The sequence below is a fragment of the Dasypus novemcinctus genome, chromosome 14, assembly GCF_030445035.2.
Source record: "Dasypus novemcinctus isolate mDasNov1 chromosome 14, mDasNov1.1.hap2, whole genome shotgun sequence".
In the NCBI taxonomy this organism is placed as follows: Eukaryota; Metazoa; Chordata; class Mammalia; order Cingulata; family Dasypodidae; genus Dasypus; species Dasypus novemcinctus.
In genome coordinates, this window is record NC_080686.1 from 36,211,215 (window position 1) to 36,231,135 (window position 19,921).

Below are 19,921 nucleotides of genomic sequence, written 5' to 3' on the forward strand. Positions count from 1 at the left end.
TCATAGGAAAAGCAGGGTTCAAGGAACATGATGTGATTAGCTACGTTCAAGTGTTCAAGTAAATGGGATTAATAAATACAGACTAATTGATTTGATAGATGGAAAGACACAGCAAATGTGGCAAAAAGTTGAAACTGGTGGATGTGGCTACCTGGGGATATAGGGGTATGTTGAAGTTCTCCATATGGGGTTTTCATTATTTTTGTAACTGTCCTCTAATTTTTAAAGTATTTCAAAATAAAAAAGGTTTTAAAAATGATCCATCATTTCTACCGTATTCTGTTGGTTACTAAGTCTAACCTTGGATACAATGTGGAAGGGGGCTACACAGGTATATAAATACCAGGAGATCACTGGGGCCTCTTAGGAAGCTGACTATGCAAAGGGTAAATCTATTTCCTATTACATCTTCATGGCAAAAGTCAAATGTCCTTCTTACACCTTTTTTCCTCCTTATGCTAATTTTTCTTATCCCCTAAATGTAGACTGTAGTCTATGGCTACATAAGGGATGAGATGAGAAAACTAGATCTTACTCCACAGCCAGCCTTGGAGAAAAAATAAGTAAGTAGCAGAAGCTTTTAAGACAAAAGAATGGCGTTCCTAATGCCTATGGCAAGAAAGAGAAGCAAAGCACTTGAAGCCAACCTGGGTTCGAAAAGTGGCCAAATGGTTCATTTCCCCAAAACAAGTACTTTAATAACCTACCTCAGTATCTGCCATCCTTTCCCACCAAACTCCAGAGCCGGGCAGCAACAGCAGCAGTCACATTAATAGCAGTATTAATAGCAGCTGCAGTAGTACCACGACCAGTGCTATGCACTTCGCCTTTGTTATCTCAATTACTCCTCACAACAAACCAAGGAGAGAGCATCATTACCCCTTGATGAACTTACCCTAGCTTTATACTGTATAATACAATATCTTGGTACAACTTCCTACTACACCTGGATCCCTCTTGTCCTACAGGGTTCTCCTACTGCTCTGACAATGAAATTCTGTCTTGTCCTTGTCTGTTGTCCCTGTTTCATTTCAGTCAGTCCTTAAAGCTTCCTCTTAGCTTTCAGGTTCCCAACATCTATTACCAAACCTCTCTAAAAGGAACCACCAGACTACTTAGACCTCTGTAAATTCCCTGCTGCTAAGCTCTCCCAAAGCTCCAGGTACCTAATATAGAATTCCCTTACCCCTCTGAACACAGAGACCTATCCTGTCTGCCTACTAACTAATCACAAAAACTTGGGCCTATTTTAGCTAGTCATTATAAAATATTTTATAGCTACTGTGTTTTAATCCATATTTGCTACAACTTAATGTTAAAATGAGCTGCCTTTCACTAAGGTCTTATAATTAATCATCACGGAAAAAGGCCCAAAAATATACTGAAGTCTTACCTAGTACAGTGCCCACTAGCAGGTGCCGGATACTTGTTGAATAATGATTGAAAAAATATAAAATAATGATTAGAAATACTAGCTCAGAAAATTCTCAAGTGATATAACCCAGAGAATTTTATTTACAAACCAAAAAGGAGAAGAACCAGCAGAATATCCCTGTCTACATATAAAAACAGGAGTTTAAAATGCTGTTTGACCTAAAGTAAGAGGGAAATGAAAAAGACAAATGAGTTCATATGGCTATGAGTTTCTAAAAAAGAGTCTGGAGGTTGTCAGAAGGATTGCCCTTATGCACACCTGAGCAGTCTCAGAGACAGATAAAGTAGATACAACCCCAGATATTGGTCCTTTTGAGGGCTAAAGAGACCACAGGTTCTATGGTCAAGGCAGATGGGGTTCACTGCCATGCCAGTTGGCCCTTCTTTGGAGCAGGTGTTTCTGCGTGATGGAGCTGGACTCAGATGTGATCTCTTTTCACAAGCCTTTCCTGCTACTTTACTGGAATTGTAGTTGGTGCTGGGGTTTAAGATATATCTAGGGGATCTGAATCTCTGGACTGACAATATGATAGCCAGGCCCTAAGCCTCAACAGACTTCAGCTCCTATACTCTGATTTACTGGACTTACCCCACTCAGCTAACATGGAGTTGAAGAATGTCAACCACCACACTATGGAGCCTAGAGTGCCTACAACTGAAAGCAGGAGGATTGCATCCAATATCCATGTGGAATCTAAACCCCCTCTTGACATAGATGTGGAATGGACACAACCAAGCCAAGGTCCACAGGAAGGAGGAATACAGTAAGGATCAGAGTGGACTTAATGATATTCTATTCATGAACTATTGTGGTTAATAATCGAGAAAATGTGGCATTGGTGTGGAAAAAATGGCCATGGTGGCTGCTGGGTGCGGGGAATGGAAGGAAGAGATGAGATGTGGAGGCATTCTCGGGACTTGGAGTTGTCCTGGGTGGTGCCCCAGGGACAATTGCCGGATGTTGTATGTCCTCCCATGGCCCACTGGATGGAATGTGGGAAAGTGTGGGCTATGGTGTGGAACACGGGACATGGGGTGCAGCGATGCCCGGAGATGTACTCACCAGACACAATGGATGTGACATGATGATGGGGGAGAGTGTTACTGTGGGGGGAGTGGTGGGGTGGGGGCGGTGGGGGTGAATGGGGACCTCATAATTTTTTAATGTAATATCTTTTTAAAAAATGAATAAATTGAGTAGAATTTGGAAAAACAAAAAACAAAAAGGAAAAGATAAGAGGGGACACATATAAATAATTCACAACAGGTCAAACATAAAACAACAACAAATATAAAACAAATCAAAGAAATGCAAATTAAAATACCACTTTTTGTCAGACAGATTGGCAAAGATTGAAAATGTATCAAGGAAATAAGGAATCAGGCATCTCATATACTTCTGGTAGATATAATTTGGCATTCTTGATATCTATAAATTTACATACCCATTTGACCAGTATTTCCATTTCTATAATTTATTTTAAGGCAACATTTGGACAAAAGGGCACATATAAATGTAAAATAAATAAATAAAAATTCAACATGGCACTAACTGTAATATAAAAATCTGTCTAACAATAAGGGGTTGGTTAAATAAATTTTAGTACTTTCAAAACTATGGACTATTATTATTTCAAAATATTACGTACTACATAATCTCAGTGTTTTTAAGTAACATATACTTGCATAAAAACATACCTGCAGAGAAAAAAATCTAGAAGTATACACCCCAAAATGTTAGCAGTGATTATCTCTGTAAAAGAATAGTGGGATTATATGTGATTTTTTTTTTCTTTTTATCTATACTACCTAAGTTTTCTACAATAAGCATGGGTTGCACATGGATAACAGCATACATTCTTAAAAGGCAAAAGCAAAAATTAGGCTCATAATTTAAAGGTAGAAGTGCCATCACCAAAACAACCTGGAACTTTTCCATGTTCCAAAATAACATTAATGTCAGGAAGAGGTAATCAAAAATAACCTGGAATTCAGTAGTCTAGTCATTTTTAAATAATTACAGGAAACATATGGAAGAATGTTAGTACTAGAAATTCAGGCATTTTAAAATAAAGCAAAAGACTTCCCAAATAAAAATTTAGTACTAATTCTAAAAACAATGTTGAAAATCACGTAGTAAAAATCTAAAATTGTTTCCAGTTAAGAAACAGCTTAAATAACCTTATCATGCCTTTTCACTTTTATCTTGAGAACTCTCACTCTAATGGGAAAGTAATGGGCATGAAAATAAGAAAACATGAAAATTTCTAACAAGTTTAAGAATTCAATGTGAATCTAAAACCAAAAATTGTAGGTTTGGGGTTGAAAAGAAAGATTCTTCTCTATAGTTTCTACTATTCCAAATTAGACCTAACTCCCCCACCAGACCTAAACATTCTAGGGGGTGAAACTTAACATCAATAACAAGAGGAATTCACCACTCAACTCTAGAAATACATATCTGTTTACAAACAAAGGGTGAAAGTGTGTATATATGCAGGCACTGCATACAATTTCTAATGAAAGCTCAGGAAACTGCTTGTGGAGATGCAAAATGTGGCGTATGATTCAACAAGACCTATAACATAACTATAGTTAGTAAATCTTGATTAGTACAAATCCACAAACTATAATTTCCAATGAATGAGCTCTTTTCCATCTACCAATGGTAGAATATGAAACAAATTCTAAGTGTACCCATATAATTAATGGCAGGTATCTATACAAAGTCATTTAGCAGCAACTTTACACCTACAACATAGATTGCAAATCATGTCCCATAAAGCATCTTCAGTGCTTACAATAGGTTTTGATAGCAGCTGTGGAGGTAAAAGAAGCACTAGGCACAATAGTTGTAAGATTCCTGCAGAGCCTGTATTAGTAAGGTCCCTGATGAATGCATTATTTATTGTGCAAGAAAATTCTAGTAAAAGGAGAAAATTCAAAGTACCACTTTGCATAAGGGAGAGGTTTTATGTTAATATCATTTGTGTAAAACAAGCGTGACATAATACCAAAACTGACAACACATAGTTATTGTTGAAAAGCATGGCAATCTCCTTGCTTTAGTAACCCTATTATCACCATTCATTCACTCATTTAACCAATTATTTGCAAACTATATACAAGAACTGTACTAGGTCCTAGGAATATAAAAGTAAATGAGCAGACTAAGTCACTGCCTTCATGGAACATACAATTTAACTAGGGAGAGATGCTGAATAATTAAATATTTGAATAAAACTGTAAACGTCATAATGTCATTAAATAAGAGGGCAGGGTGCTACAGAGCAATTACCAGCCCTGGGAGTCAAGAAAGACTTTCTGGAGAAGTGAGCCTCACAGAGAGGGGAAGAGTGGTCCAGACAGAGGTAATCTCCTGGGCAACGTCTGTAAAGCTGAAATGACCTTGGCCCAATCTAAGAACTGAAGCAGTCTAGTGTAACTGGGGCATTTAAATTGTTCCTTGGGCATACATTAAATTATAAAGACATCCATGCTAGGAGATCGAGTTGGTAACTGCTATGTGAGTCTGGAGCTCAGAAAAGAGGTCTAGATCAGGGATAAACTTAGAAGTCACTGGCTTATCAATGATGCCTGATACACTGGAACTAAAGGAGGTTCCTTGGGCAAGGTAAGTGGGATTGAGGGAGAAGGAAAAGAATTACTTCCTCAAATTAAAAAAAAAAATTTAAATCTCTCATGATGAGCAAAAGGAATAAAAGGAAGAATTTGCTAACAATATAGTTATGACACAATGCCCTACTTGTTCAGAAAGGGTTAAATTAAATGTCTAGACTTAAGAAAAGTACTTCATTCAGTTAATGTAAGGAATTATATGATCTAGTTCATTTATCAGAGCACTTCCTGCTAGGCTTACCTAGTGCTCTCGAAAAGAAAACTTTTAACACACTAGTACAACTACAAGATTGATCGCTAGAAATGCTTTCAGCCTGCAGAACTGGCACTCACTGAAGCTATATCACTATCGCTAGCATTCTGAACACACCAACAAGTACTACAGGGATGTGACATCAAAAAAAAAACAAAAAAAAACAGACTATGCTGCTCTGCACAGTAAGACACTGACTTTCAGGACTATAACTACAATCCTTAAATAACCTGCCCTGCTCGGTCTCCTATGATGAACACACAGTATGCAAATGCTCTAAACAGTGGTGGTCAGGTTATGGTAATTAAAAAGCTGAGTTAAAAAGTTATACAACTTATGGCCAAAGCACATTATAAGTATGGCATGCCTTAATACAAACTCACCTGATTTATTTGAAGCATGTTAAGACAATATTGACCAAACTGCTGTATCCCTCACGGCTCCAAAAACTGAAAAGTAAAAATGAAGAAATAAAGTTCAGCGCAGTCAGTGATCCCTATGTTTAGTATTTTAAACACATGCCCTTGATTAAATTCAAATATAAAATGGAAATGATCTAGAGCAGCTAAGAATTTTCTATGATGAGGAAAACGTTCTTTATCTGCACTGTCTGATTCAATTGCCACCAGCCATATGTGCTACCGAGCACTTGAAAAGTGGCTAGCACAACCAAGAAAGTAAATTTTTTATTTCATTTTAATTAATTTAATCACATGTGCCTAGTGACTACTACATTGGACATTGCTGATCTAATTGGAACAAAGTCCCTTCTGGCTGTAAAGCACTAAGATAATCCTAGCAAAAGAGAAGCTGCTTTAAAAAAAAAAAAAAAACTAAAAGTTTCAGAATATATTTTAAACGTGTAACTCCCTTTATCAAGTAAAGTTTAAGAGCAGCTTTGCTCCCATACTCTACACGATAAATTAAGCCTAGAGAGGATGGAACACAAATAATTTCTTATGTGATACAGAAAAGAGTACATAAATTGCCTTGCCAGATTAAATTTCTCTTTTTTTCTTAAGTTTGCGGTTTTGTTTATTATTGTTATAAAACAAGACGCACATTAAAATTGCACATAAAATTTTAACCAAAAAAATCACCCATCTCACACCTCAATATATGTATTGTTACACTGAGTTTGTTTCTTTCTGGGTCCAATCATCATCCTTTGGTAATATTTCTTTCCATGTGGAAATCTCTTCTACACTTAATTTTACATACAGATGCCAAAGAAGGGCAAAGCCCTAATTTTTAAAATAATACATAAATCAGGGCTTTTGTAATAGGAAAAGTCTACACAGATCATAAATTATGTATAGACCCCTTAAGAAAATAATCTATAAAGCAATAACACAATCATGATATACAGCAAAAAAGCTAACCCAAATAAATTTATCACGGGTAAAATTTTTTATGCTCTAAAATAATATTCATATTGAATTTTCTCTAAGAAGCAAAGGTTCTTGTGATGCATTTAAATATACAGGCTAACATTCGGTCAAAAGAACAAACTGGTTCAGTTCAAAATAACTCTGAAAGCTTTTAGTAGGTTTCTTACAATCGTGTCCTCAGAAGCTGTTAACAATTTTTATTTTTTTATATTTTCACCCTTCCTAAGAGGGGAGGACAATGTAGTAGAAAGAGCACAAGGCCTAGATACCAGTGAATCTCAGTTTTATTCTAAACTCTTCAGGTTATCTTGAACCTTGGTCAAATTTGTATATCTAACTGGAGAGAGTGTAGACTACAGTGTAGACCATTGCCCGTGTGGTACAGCAGTGCTCAGAGATGTATTCACCAAGTGTAGTGAATGTCCTATGACGTTGGAGGAGGTGGTTGTTATGGGAGGAGTGGGGTGAGGGGGGTGGGGGGGATATATGGGGACCTCATTTTTTTTAATGTAACGTTGAAAAAAAAATAAAGACAAAGAAATTAAAAAAAAAAAAAACAAATTTCAGATTATGTCAAATGCATTTGATGCACCTATTAATATGATTGTGTGTGTCTGTGTAATAAAATTGATTTATTTTTGAATGTTAAAAAAATAGTTTTAGGCTTTACATTTATATCTGTAATCCAATTTTAACTTGTTTTTGTATATGGCATGGAATGCAACTTACTTTTTTGCATGTGGATATTCATTTGTTTCAGCACTGTTGGTTGAAAAAAACTATTCTCAAAAAAAAATTTTTTTTGTATATCTAAGTTATCTTTTTTTTTTTTCTCCCAATCTTTAAAAAGTAAACTAATATCCTTGAGGTAGGCAAACTCAAATAAACAGAATACAGCCAAAATAATGAGATACCACTTGCAGGATTAAGTTATAAAAAACCTGTAACTTCTACCTTGGGTGCTCACCTGCTCTTGTTCTCTCATTTACTTGTTCATAGAGAAGCCAGCTGCCTTGTCCTGAGCTGACCTCTGGAGAGGTCTACAAAGCAAAGAACAAGGGAGGCCACCACCAATCAGCAAGAAACCAAGACCTCAGGTCAACAGCCCACAAAGACCTGAGTTCTGCCATCTGCCACATGACTGAGTTTGAAAGCTCCTCTTTCCCCCCAGTCAAGCTTTCAAATGAGACTGAAGCCCTAGCTGATAGCATGACTGCAATCTCAAAAGAGACCTTTAGCCAGAGGCACTCAGCTAAGCTGCACCCAAATCTCTAACCCACAGACACTGTGCAATGTTTATTCTTTTTTAAGTCCTTAAATTCTGGAGTAATTTGTTATGCAGCAATATATAAGGCAATCCTGTTCAATTCTAAAATTCTATGGTGTTTTAGGTAGTAATGACTAAGACTAAAACTAAATTCTCTACTCAACATGAGTAAATAAGTAACAATTTGAAGGTGGGCAATTATGAAATCTAAGCATCTACATTTTTAACTCAAAAATTAAGTTATTAAAAGGCATAGCATTAGACAAAGTGTTAAAATACACTAGATATAATAAAAAAATATATGGGGATCTAATATGGCTCAGTGGTTGAGCACCAGCTTCCCACATATGAGGTCTGGGGTTCAATCCCTGGCCCCGGTACCTCAAAAATAAAAAAATATAGGCAGCAGACTTGGCCCAGTGGTTAGGGTGTCCATCTACCACATGGGAGGTCTGCGGTTCAAACCACAGGCCTCCTTGACCCGTGTGGAGCTGGCCCATGTGCAGTGCTGATGCGTGCAAGGAGTGCCCTGCCACGCAGCGGTGTCCCCTGCGTAGAGGAGCCCCACGCGCAAGGAGTGCGCCCCGTAAGGAGAGCTGCCCAGTGCGAAAGAAAGTGCAGCCTGCCCAGGAATGGCACCACACACACGGAGAGCTGACGCAGCAAGATGACGCAACAAAAAGAAACACAGATTCCCGTGCCGCTGACAACAGAAACAGACAAAGAAGAAGACACAGCAAATAGACACAGAGAACAGACAACCGGGGTGGGGGGGGGAGGGGAGAGAAATAAATAAATCTTTTAAAAATATACACACACACACACACAAAGAATTTTCTTTTTGTTACTGAAAATAATTCATTTGGAAGGTAACATGAATATACCACTAAAAGCATCTCTGTGATTTAGTGTGCCTTACTTTTTGGAATTAAACATTAAGCACTTGTCAACACTGAGAAATCCATTTTGTTTTTATTTAATATAACCCTTTAAAAGTTACAAATGCTTATGTGTAGATCTGTTTATGTGTCTTCAACACGGGGGTTTAGTAACATTGATGACAGGTAGACATAGTAAAGACAAAGAGGCACATTTTTACAACATTCCTTATTTTCTGATATACAAAAGGTGGTGTTACAAAGTAACAAAAATAAAAGCATCTATTCACTTAAAATTGACCATGCAAATTTTAAATATTTCTTTCCTTCAATTATAAAGCAAGGAACTACACAAATTAAAACATATGAAACTAATGTTTATAAAAGTACACTGGGAGAGCAAATGTAGCTCAGTGGTTGAGTATCTGCTTCCCTTAGAGAAGGTGCCAGTACCTTCAATCCCCACCAGTACCTCCTAAACCAGTACCAATCCCCACCAGTACTTCCTAAAAACAAAACAAAAGAAAAAAACTCTGGGGAAGCAGATGTATCTCAAGCAATTGGGCTCCTATCTACCATATGGGAGGGTCCCAGATTCAATTCCCAGGGCCTCCTGGTGAAGGCTAGCTGGTGCACACCATGGGGAGCTGGTCTGCACCGTGAGCTAATGCAACAAGATGATTTAACAAAAAAGAGACACAGAGGAAAGACAACGAGAGACACAACAAACCAGAAAGCTTAGGTGGCTCAAGTGCTGAATGCCTTCTCCCATGTTGGAGGTCCTGGGATTGGTTCCCAGTGCCTCCTACATGAGAAGACAAACAGAAACAGGAGAACGCACAGCAAACGGACACAGGGAGGAGTCAGTGAGTGCAGGCAGGAAGGGAGAGGGGTGGAATAAATAAAATAAATCTTAAAAGAACAAAACCCTGTGAGGTAACTGGAAAACATTCTGAAATTATTCCTTTCCATCAAGCAAGTTATATCAGATTTCTATCAGCATAAAAATTATACCATGGACTTCTCAGAAAGCCCACAGTGTCTTTAAGACCTCATTTTTCCTTTAAAGGTCTGTCCAGTCTACTATCCTATATTTTTAAAAATTTGATAAAATATCAAGGCATATAAAGAAAATATAGAGCCATTTTATGCACTCTACATAAAAAACCCTGCTTTTCTGTAAGGAAAATGAAAAAATTTAGTATAAATTTGAATATCTCCTAAGAGCCGATGAAAGATTCTAAGTATCCAGAAGTCTCACTCCACACCTATTCAGTGAAAAACTCCATATACCACCAGATAAAAAAAAGAAAACATTTAGCAGACACCAATTTTATATGCTAGGTGCCAACGTTTACCAGTTTACACTACTTATGGTTTCATAAAACCCACCTTTCTCTCCTCCCCTTCAAAAGAGATTCCAGCTACAGTTCATCCCAATTACAACTAAGTACTCTTAGGAAAACTTATTCAGATGTCCCACAAATGCTCTACAGTGATACCCAGTAAGACACATGAGGACATGCAGTTTGGATTCCAATAAGATACTAAATGAAATAGGTGGAATAGTTTATGGAAAGGAGGCACTACAAACTAGGGAAGATTTGCTGACCATGAAGAATTAAAGGCCCAACCTGCATCTGATATGTACTGCTGATATTACCCACCGTTTTTATTATGAGTTATATAAAACCAACTTCATAAATGAAAACTACATAATTAAAATCTATATAATCCTCAAATATTAAGTACTGCTTTATTAAACTGCATTATGATTATCGTCTATAATTTTTTTTTTTTAAGATTTTATTTATTTCTCTCCCCTTTCTCCTTGTCTGCTTTCCATGTCCCTTCGCTGTGTGTTCTTCCGCGTCTGCTTGCATTGTCAGGTGGCACCAGGAAACCGCTCTCTTTTTTTGTCGTCGTGTCATCTTGCTACGTCAGTTCTTCGTATGTGTGGTGCCACTCCTGGGTAGGCTGCACTTTTTTGTCATGCAGAGCGGCTCTCCTTGCAGGGCACACTCCTTGCACATGGGGCTCCCCTACACAGGTGCACCCCTGCGTGGCATGGTACTCCTTGCACCCAGCAGCCCTGTGCATTAGCCAGCTTACCACACACGTCATGAGGTCCTGGGTATCGAAACCTGGACCCTCCATATGGTAGGCGGACACTATATGAGTTGAGTCACATCTGCTTCTCTTTTTATATTGACATCATTCCACAATTGTGATGTAATTCTCACTTAAATATAAAAGTAAAAACATTTACTAGCCCCATTCTTAGACTGCAAACTACTTCAAAACTAAAAAATTTTTACGTTAAAGAATTAATGGTAGGGAAGCACACTTGGCCCAATGGATAGGGCATCTGCCTACCACATGGAGGTCCGCGGTTCAAACCCTGGGTGGGCCTCCTTGACCCATGTGGAGCTGGCCCATGCGCAGTGCTGATGCGCGCAAGGAGTGCCCTGCCACGCAGGGGTGCCCCCCGCATAGGGGAGCCCCATGCGCAAGGAGTGCGTCCCGTAAGGACAGCCACCCAGCGCAAAAGGAAGTGCAACCTGCCCAAGAATGGAGCCGCACACACGATAGCTGACATGCAAAATGACGCAACAAAAAGAAACACAGATTCCGGGTACCACTGATAAGGATAGGAGCAGTCACAGAGGAACACGCAGGGAATGGACACAGAGAGCAGACAACCGGGGGGGGGGGGGGGGGGGGGATAAAAAAAAATAAGAATTAATGGGGGAAAAATTAATGGGAGCCTTTAAAAAGCTTAAAAAATGCTTTTCTTTTTAATTTCTTTTTAAAAGAAGGGGAAAAAAACAACCTTGCTTTTATGTAAGGAAAATGAAAAAATTTAGTATAAACTTGAATATCTCGTAAGAGCCGACGAAAGATTCTAAGGATATAAAAGTCTCACGCCATACCCTATTTAGTGAAATACTCCGTATACTACCAGACAAGAAAAAAAGAAAACAAACATTTCCCAGGCACCAGTTTTATAAGCTAGGTGCCATCTTTCACCGTTTTTTACATTAACTGACTTAATCCTCATCACCTTGGGATGTAGGTGTTAGCTCCATGTCTCTAAAGGTTAGGGTACTTGCCCATAGTCACACAGCTAGGATTCAAACCCAGCTCTGTCTAGTTTAAAGTCCTCCTCTCTTGACTATACACTAAATCATAAATAAAGACTTGACTTCTTAAATACTTTTTCTATAACAAAGTCAGAGGCTTGACCTCCTAGGATAACATAAGAACACAGCTTCCAAATATCACCTTGGAGAATTACTCAAAATCAAACAATAATAAATGCATAAATATAATATATAATTATTATGGATTCTACACACTCATCTAATATTTTCCTGAGCAACATGAAAAAGAGAAGCACAAATATAATCTATATCTGATCTGATCATACTGTGCTTGTCTCAAATTATGCAGTCAAATATTAACACAGAATTTAGTTTTTTAACATCTGAGCAGATACCCAGCACTCAATATGTACCAAAAAAAGAGTAAAAGCACTAAACAGAAGGCACACACACACACAAAAATACAACCCAACAACTAAGAAAACTATCTTGTAGAAACTGATCTAATCAAAGGGAAACCACTCAGCCCCGCTATCTGTATTGTTTACATATTTAAAAGTTAGAGGACCATCTTAGGTATTTGAAAAACTTTTTCTTAGTTGAAAAACAGACCAGCCACTCTATGCTAGAACTTCATTCCGAGCAAGTCAAGTAAGCTAAAATGAAAAATTTATATGAGTTTCGGGCTTTTAGGAGTAAAGGGCCATAATGTATGTAACTTACCCTCAAACAGTCCAGAAAAAAATATACTGCCTGACTTGGGGGGATAAAAATATATATATTGCAGGACGCAGAGCAAACAATAAAGCGAATGGGTAAAATGGTATTAGGTGAATGTGAGTAAAGATTACATGGGGGGGGGGGGTTCTATTTTTCTCATTCCTTCAACTTTCCTTTTGGTTTAAACTTATTTCCAAAGAGTTAAAACAACAAAAAAATTATTATATAACATTCTATCTAAAGTTAACAGTACACACTTGGATTATACAGCAATGTCTTTACGTACAAAAAACACTGGTTTTTAGGGAAAAAATCAGTAATTTGTGAGGAAACAAGGGGTCCATGAGCTTGAACTGAATTCAGAAAAACATTCTTGCGAGGACATGTCGGTGCAGGTGTGATACATTTATTAAATACTACACAGTAGAGTGTGGACTTACTAAGGGGTCCCTGGTTTTCACCTGATTGAGGTCCGTGGAACAAAAAAGGTTAAGAACCCCTGCTATAAACTAATGATCACATAGGTGTAAATTTCAGGCTACACCTGGACACAAGGAAATGTGGCAATGACTTGAGTCTGAACTATACCAGGGGGAAAAAAGCCTACACACCATGCAGCTTAGCATAACTGCTTCACAAATTTAATACAGGCCTGCTGCAAAATGCAGCAAATCTCCAATTCAAGTGATATGGGATATCTCTGGTTTGCAGTAAAATATAAACAGTGAAAACCTCTGCGATATTACAAAAAAAAACCGAGATGGAGAATAAGTGTTGGTTTTGATGGTTTTATTAAATAAGGTTTATCTACTGCAGTTCAATTGACAACATTGTATTTGAATCATCTAAGAAGCAAGGAGGGGGAAGAAACAGCCTCCTGGAGAAATGTTGCAATCTTTTCTCCTACAAGCTGATCCTGCCTGTCCATCATAATTTTGATTTCAAGTATTCCATACTTTCCTGAAACATAAGGATGCATCGGAAGAGAAGTTTCACAGTTCACCAAAATTGTGAAATCAAACATTAAATAATAAAGATTTTCAGTTAACACTGAAATACCTTTAAAAGATCATCTCTATCCTTTTTGCCAGATCCACCCACTTTAAAATTCTTTAGTAAATTCCCCTAACTGGATGGTCCTTTTCTACCCAAGTAGTTCTTAAGCTTTATTGGGGGGAGGGGGGGGGAGGAAGGGGAGAGGCACTGCAAGCTTGGACCCTTTTGAAAAATTATTCAAAAATGAAAATTTATGCACATATTTCCAGGTACTTGCAGAAGTCCGAGGCCATCGTCCCTGGCCCCCTCCTAAGAATCCAGTTTTGCATCTCCACTACGGCCTCGGCAGATGACCCCACCCCCCACAATCCCCGGCTCTCCCCAGGAGAGACTGGAGTCCCTTCCCTCACACCGTGGATTCTGTAACTGATCTTGGTCTCGGCCCAACTCCCTTCGCCCCGGCAAGGTCACTAACTGCCAACTACCCCTTTAAGCCGAGCCATCAGGGTGGTAGCTCGTAAGAGCCACGGCACAACTTGCCTGTCATAGGATACATTTTGTCCCCTCGGCCCCACCTACCTTCCCCATTTCGGCGAATTACGTCTTCACCACTTGCCCATTATACAGAAATAGCCGCCACCACCCCCCGGATGCCACCCTGGCCCCGCAGATCCCGGTCCAGCTCCCCGGGCTCAACCCCGCAGACCTCCAGGGCCTCCCTCCATCTCCCCGCCCCCCCAGGACCCTCCCCCGCACGCCCCCGCGCGCCACCTCACCCGCCGTCCTCTCTTCCGGCCGTGCCCTCCCCGGCCCCCAACATCCCCGCGTCTGCGCCCTCCGTCGGGTTCCTGCCTCCCCCGAGACCCCCCACTTGGGCCGGCCTCCTCGCCCTCCTCCCGGCTCCTCCCCTCAGGACACCTGTGTCGTCCCACCCCCTCCACACGCCCCCCCAACCCCTCCGCCTCCTCTTCCGCCGGCCCCCTCCTTGCCCTGAGCATCACCCCCTCCGTCGTCCTCCCCTCCCCCCTCCCCGGGGAGAGCCCGAGGAGGGAGGGAAGGCGCGGGGGAGGGGAGGCCGCGGAGGGGCCCCTCTTCCCGGGGATCGCCGCGCGCCGCGAACCTGCAGGGCTCCCCCGGACCCTCTGCGTACTCCACCAGCGGGGCGGAAGTCGGGGCCTCCCGGGCGCCTCCGACAAGGGTATTTACCTTCTGTCCAGAGACACTTTGCGGGCGGCTCCAACATTGGCAAACACTACAGAGAACTGACCCCGCTCGGCCGCCGCCGCCGGCTGCCACCCCCCGGGCTCCCCGCCCCCCACCTCCGCCCCCGCCTCCGCCCGCCTCCCCTCCGCTCCCGCCGCGCCCTCCCGGGTCCGCGCCGCGCACCCCCGCCTGCGCAGCCGCTCCCGCGCGCGCTCCCGGCCCTCTGCGGGCTCGCGTCGCGCGCTCGGCCCGGCCCTACCTCCTTGCCGCCCGCCACCCGCCTGCGGCCCAACGCGGCCATTGTTCGCGGCGCCGCGTCCGCCCCCTGGCGGCGGTCCGGCCCCCCGCAGCCGCAGGCGCCGCGGGCGCCGTGGGGCCCGCCCGGGTGGAGCGGGCGCCGGGGCGAGGGCCGTACCCGAGGGCTTGGGGGACGAGGGCGAGCGAGTGCACGGAGCGCGCCGGGCTGTACCTCCTGGTCCCCCGCCCGCCTCCCCGCCCGCCTCCCCGCCCCCTCGGCTGCAAAGGGTTGGTCTGGGGTAGCCCTTTCCACATCGGCACTCGCAACTCCCTGCCCCGCCGAACTGACCCTCTGCTCTTTCTAGACGGCGGTTTGCGCCGTGATTACCTGCTCGTACCTTTCCCAGGCTCTCTGGCTGTCCCCTCGGCTCTGCAGGGCCGTGCGAGCATCCCGCGTCTGCTCCGGCCGCCGCTGTGCGCCGCACCGTTTAGCGGATCCTGCACCTTTCCAGACTAAGGAGGGTGGGGGAGGAGGGAGGGGAGAGGGGCTTATTTAAATTGTCGAGCCCAAAGAGCACTAGTGATCCGTAATCCGAGATCGGAAGCGTAGCCAAATATCTTCTTCGACCAAAAAAAAAAAGGAAAAAGAAAAGGAAAAAAAACCTCCTTTGGTCACATGTCCTGTGTTACTTATGTCCAGATAACTTCAACCCAGTTAAGCCCAACGGAGCTCAGCCCTTTGATTAGTAAATGGCACCAAAAATAATCTGACAATAAAATAAATCTAGAAATAAATTGGTGTGTTTTCGCAAATTAATCTATTTGCATTATTGTTCCTCAAGTTTCCCTCTGCCTGAGAAATGCCTACCAGGCCTGTGATTTCAGTCATCATCAAAAACCAATAGTTCTCCAGAAAATGTAATTGGTTTGCTCTGCTGTATCACTAACACCTATATCTGGCAGAATTTAGACTCTCAAAAAATAGTGGTGAATGAAAACAAAACAAAAAAACTAATGGTTCTCATCTTTACAACTAGGAAGACAAAATAGTGTGGTTAAAAGCAAGGGCACCAGAATCACAGAGCCATGACTGGTCATCCACTAGTAACTGAGGGACCTTGGACTCAGTGTTCTCACTTTCATTTTGTTCAAGAGGAGACTGAATGTGATAATGTTTTTAAATGTTGCACATTAATACATGCATTAATTTAAACAGGGCCTACCCATTATGTGGTAGATCTCAACAAGTATCAGCTACTGCTATATCTTTCACCTGGAACTCTTTCTTATATTCTTTTCTCACTTTTCACCTCTGCTAGATTCCTCAAACAAACTCAACATTTTGCATCTTCCCAAAATATGCACTAGTCCCTGATGAATGACTTCTAGCTGCTCCAACCCTTCACACCAGTCATACCTAAGGAAGGAAGAGACGTCCACTTGGGGCTCTTTCTACATACTATTCCCTCTTCTGTCACTTGATGAACAAATCATCCTTCGTGTCTGCATTAACTTCTGGCACCAACTGCAATGCATTTCTGACATTAATTATCAAGAGCTAGGTCAGACTCCACATTATCTGTGATATTGCCTTCACTTCAAACACCAGCCACCAGTTCTGGAGTTCCTGGGGTACCTACATTTCTAACCAACTGGCTAAAAATATAAGGGCAACCATCACCCTCTCAGATTCGATAATTTACAAGAGCAACTCACAAAGATCAGGAACGTGATATACCTCCAATTACAGTTTCATAATAGAAAAAAAAAAGATACAAATAAGAAGCAAAAAGGAAAGCAGCACAGAGTAAAGTTTCAGAGAGTCCCCAAAGGCAAGCTTCTGTGTCTTCTCCCTGCTGAATCACTAAATGTCTGTTGCCATGTGTTTAAGCAAGATGGCAGCTGATGTCTGTGAGGATTCAGCCTTCCTCTTCATCTTAAGGCTCCATGGGCCCAGCTTCTTCCCATCTCACCCCTTTTCCCGTCTCTTCTCCTAGAACTCCCATGACACATATGTTGTGTTTTGTGCTGTCATTCAGCTCTCTGAGCCCCTGCTCAATTTTTTCCATTCTTTTCTGTCTGTGTTCTTTACTGTCTTCAATTTTAGCTGTTCTGTCTTCTGTACCACTTATTCTTTTTTCTGTCATTTCAAGCTGTTATATGCCTCTAATATGTGTTTTCTCTCTCCTATTGTTTTATTCCCATGAGCTCTGTTACTTTTCTGTTCAGGATTTCAAATTCTTCTTTGCACTTGCTCAACATCTTCTTTTTTTTTTTATTTCTCTCCCCTTCCCCCCCTCCCAGTTGTCTGTTCTCTGTGTCTATTTTGCTGCGTGTTCTTTGTCTGCTTCTGTTGTTGTCAGCAGCACAAGAATCTGTGTTTCTTTTTGTTGTGTCAGCTCTCCATGTGTGCGGCACCATTCCTGGGCAGGCTGAACTTTCTTTCACGCTGGGCAGCTCTCCTTACATGGTGCACTCCTTGCGCATGGGGCTCCCCTACGTGGGGATACCCCTGCATGGCACGGCACTCCTTGCGCGCATCAGCACTATGTGTGGGCCAGCTCCACATGGGTCAAGGAGGCCCAGGGTTTGAACCGCAGATCTCCCATGTGGTAGACGGACGCCCTAACCACTGGGCCTAGTCTGCTTCCCGGAAAAGATTTGATAATGGTTAGTGATGGTGCACATCACTGTGAGTGTAATTAATAGCATTGAAATATATATCTGAATATGATTAAAAGAATGTTAGATTGTATGTATGTAAACATATATACAAAAAATCCATGGAACTAAACTCATTGACAATCAGTGAACCCTGCTTGTAGTTAACTTTACAATTATAAACAATATGACAGAAAAAAGAATAAGTGATACAGGAGACAGAACAGCTAAAATTGAAGACAGTAAAGAATACAGGTGGTGGACCTGGCCCAGTGGTTAGGGTGTCCTTCTTCTACCACATGGGAGGTCCACAGTTCAAACCCCGGGCCTCCTTGACCCGTGCGGAGCTGGCCCATGCGCAGCGCTGATGCGCACAAGGAGTGCCCTGCCACACAGTGGTGTTCCCGCGTAGGAGAGCCCCACACGCAAGGAGTGCGCCCCATAAGGACAGCCGCCCAGTGCGAAAGAAAGTGCAGCCTGCCCAGGAATGGCACCGCCCATACAGAGAGCTGACACAACAAGATGATGCAACAAATAGAAACACAGATTCCCATGCCGCTGACAACAACAGAAGTGGAGAAAGAAGACGCAGCAAGTAGACACAGAGAACAGACACCCGGGGTGGGGGGGAAGGGGAGAGAAATAAAAAAATAAATAAATCTTAAAAAAAAAAAATGAAGAACACAGACAGAAAAGAATGGAAAAAATTGAGCAGGGGCTCAGAGAGTTGAATGACAGCACAAAACACAACAACATATGTGTCATGGGAATTCCAGAAGGAGAAGAGATGGGAAAAGGGGCAGAAAGAGTATTTGAGGAAAGAATAGCTGAAAATATCCCAACTCTCATGAAAGAAGTGAACTTACATGTCCAAGAAGAGCACTGTACCCCAATCAGAAAAAATCTGAATAGACCTACTCCAAGACACATACTACTCAGAATGTCAAATGTCAAAGATAAAGAGAAAATTCTCAGAGCACCAAGGGAAAAGCAAACCATCACATACAAGGAATGTCCAGTAAGACTTAGTGCAGATTTCTCTTCAGAAACCATGGAGGGGAGAAGACAGTGGTATGATACAATTAGGATACTAAAAGAGAAAAAATCACCAGACAAGAATTCTTTATTTGGCAAAATTGAACTTCAAATATGATGGTGAGTATAAAATACTCACAAACAAATAGAAACTAAGAGAGTTTGCAAAAAAAGTATACAAATTTGCAAGAAATATTAAAGGAAGCCTTAGAAACTGAAAGAAAAAGACAAGAGAGACAGGCTTTGAGGAGAGTACAGAATAAAGAACAGTAGAACAGATAACCAAAAAGACAGACAAAAATACAATATGACATATGAAAACCAAACAATAAAACGGTTGAAGTAAATAGTGCATTTACAGAAATATCATTAAAAGTGAATGGATTAAACTCCCCAATCAAATGATACAGGCAAAGGGAAGCAGATTTGGCTCAACTGATAGAGCATCCACCTCCCATATGGGAGGTCAGGGTTCAAACCCAGGGCCTCCTAGCCCATGCGGTGGGCTGGCCCACATGCAGTGCTGATGCACACAAGGAGTGCCATGCCACTCAGCGGTGTGCCCCATGTAGGGGAGTCCCACGCACAAGGAGTGTGCCCCTCAAGGACAGCTACCCCATGCAAAGAAAGCACAGCCTGCCCAGGAGTGGCCACACACATGGAGAGCTGACGCAGCAAGATGACACAACAAAAAAGAGGCACAGATTCTCAGCACCACTGACAAGAATGCAAGTGGACACAGGAGAATTCACAGCGAATGGACACCGAGAGCAGACAACAGGGAGGGGGGAAGGGGAGAAAAATAAATTTTAAAAAATAAACCTTTAGAAAGATACAAGCTGACAGAATGGATTGAAAAATATAAGCCATCTATATGCTGCTTAAAAGAAACTCACCTTAGACCCAGGGATACAAAATGGCTGAAAGTGAAAGGTTGGAAAAAAATACTCCATGCCAACAGTAACCATAAAAGAACAAAGGTAGACTATACTAATATCAGGGAAAACAGACTTTAAAAATTATAAGACATATAGAAGACCATTATATATTAACAAAATCCACAACAAGATACAAAAGTCAAAAATATCTATGCAAAAATATCT

At 41.5% G+C, this 19,921-nt stretch overlaps 1 protein-coding gene across 26 annotated transcripts in view; it reads right to left on the reverse strand.

The window, feature by feature from the left end:
* Positions 1-15,765, reverse strand: part of STAU2 (staufen double-stranded RNA binding protein 2) — a 330,295-nt gene extending 314,530 nt beyond the window's left edge. Inside the window, exons 1-4 of one of the 26 annotated variants that reach the window (XM_071207874.1) lie at positions 14,889-15,002; positions 7,685-7,757; positions 5,710-5,775; positions 3,133-3,187 (exon numbers count right to left, since the gene is read on the reverse strand). Coding sequence is in view for 7 of the 26 variants with exons in the window: in XM_071207868.1 (XP_071063969.1) it covers positions 5,710-5,727 (18 nt within the window). In the remaining 19 variants the exon portion in view is untranslated. Of the gene's footprint in view, positions 1-3,132; positions 3,188-5,709; positions 5,776-7,684; positions 7,758-14,261; positions 14,433-14,458; positions 14,599-14,802; positions 15,012-15,144; positions 15,234-15,520 lie in introns of those variants that run through there. The other 25 variants (XM_071207871.1, XM_012526743.4, XM_071207868.1 and 22 more) reach the window with 25 other exon arrangements.
* Between the last annotated feature and the right edge of the window lie 4,156 nt (positions 15,766-19,921).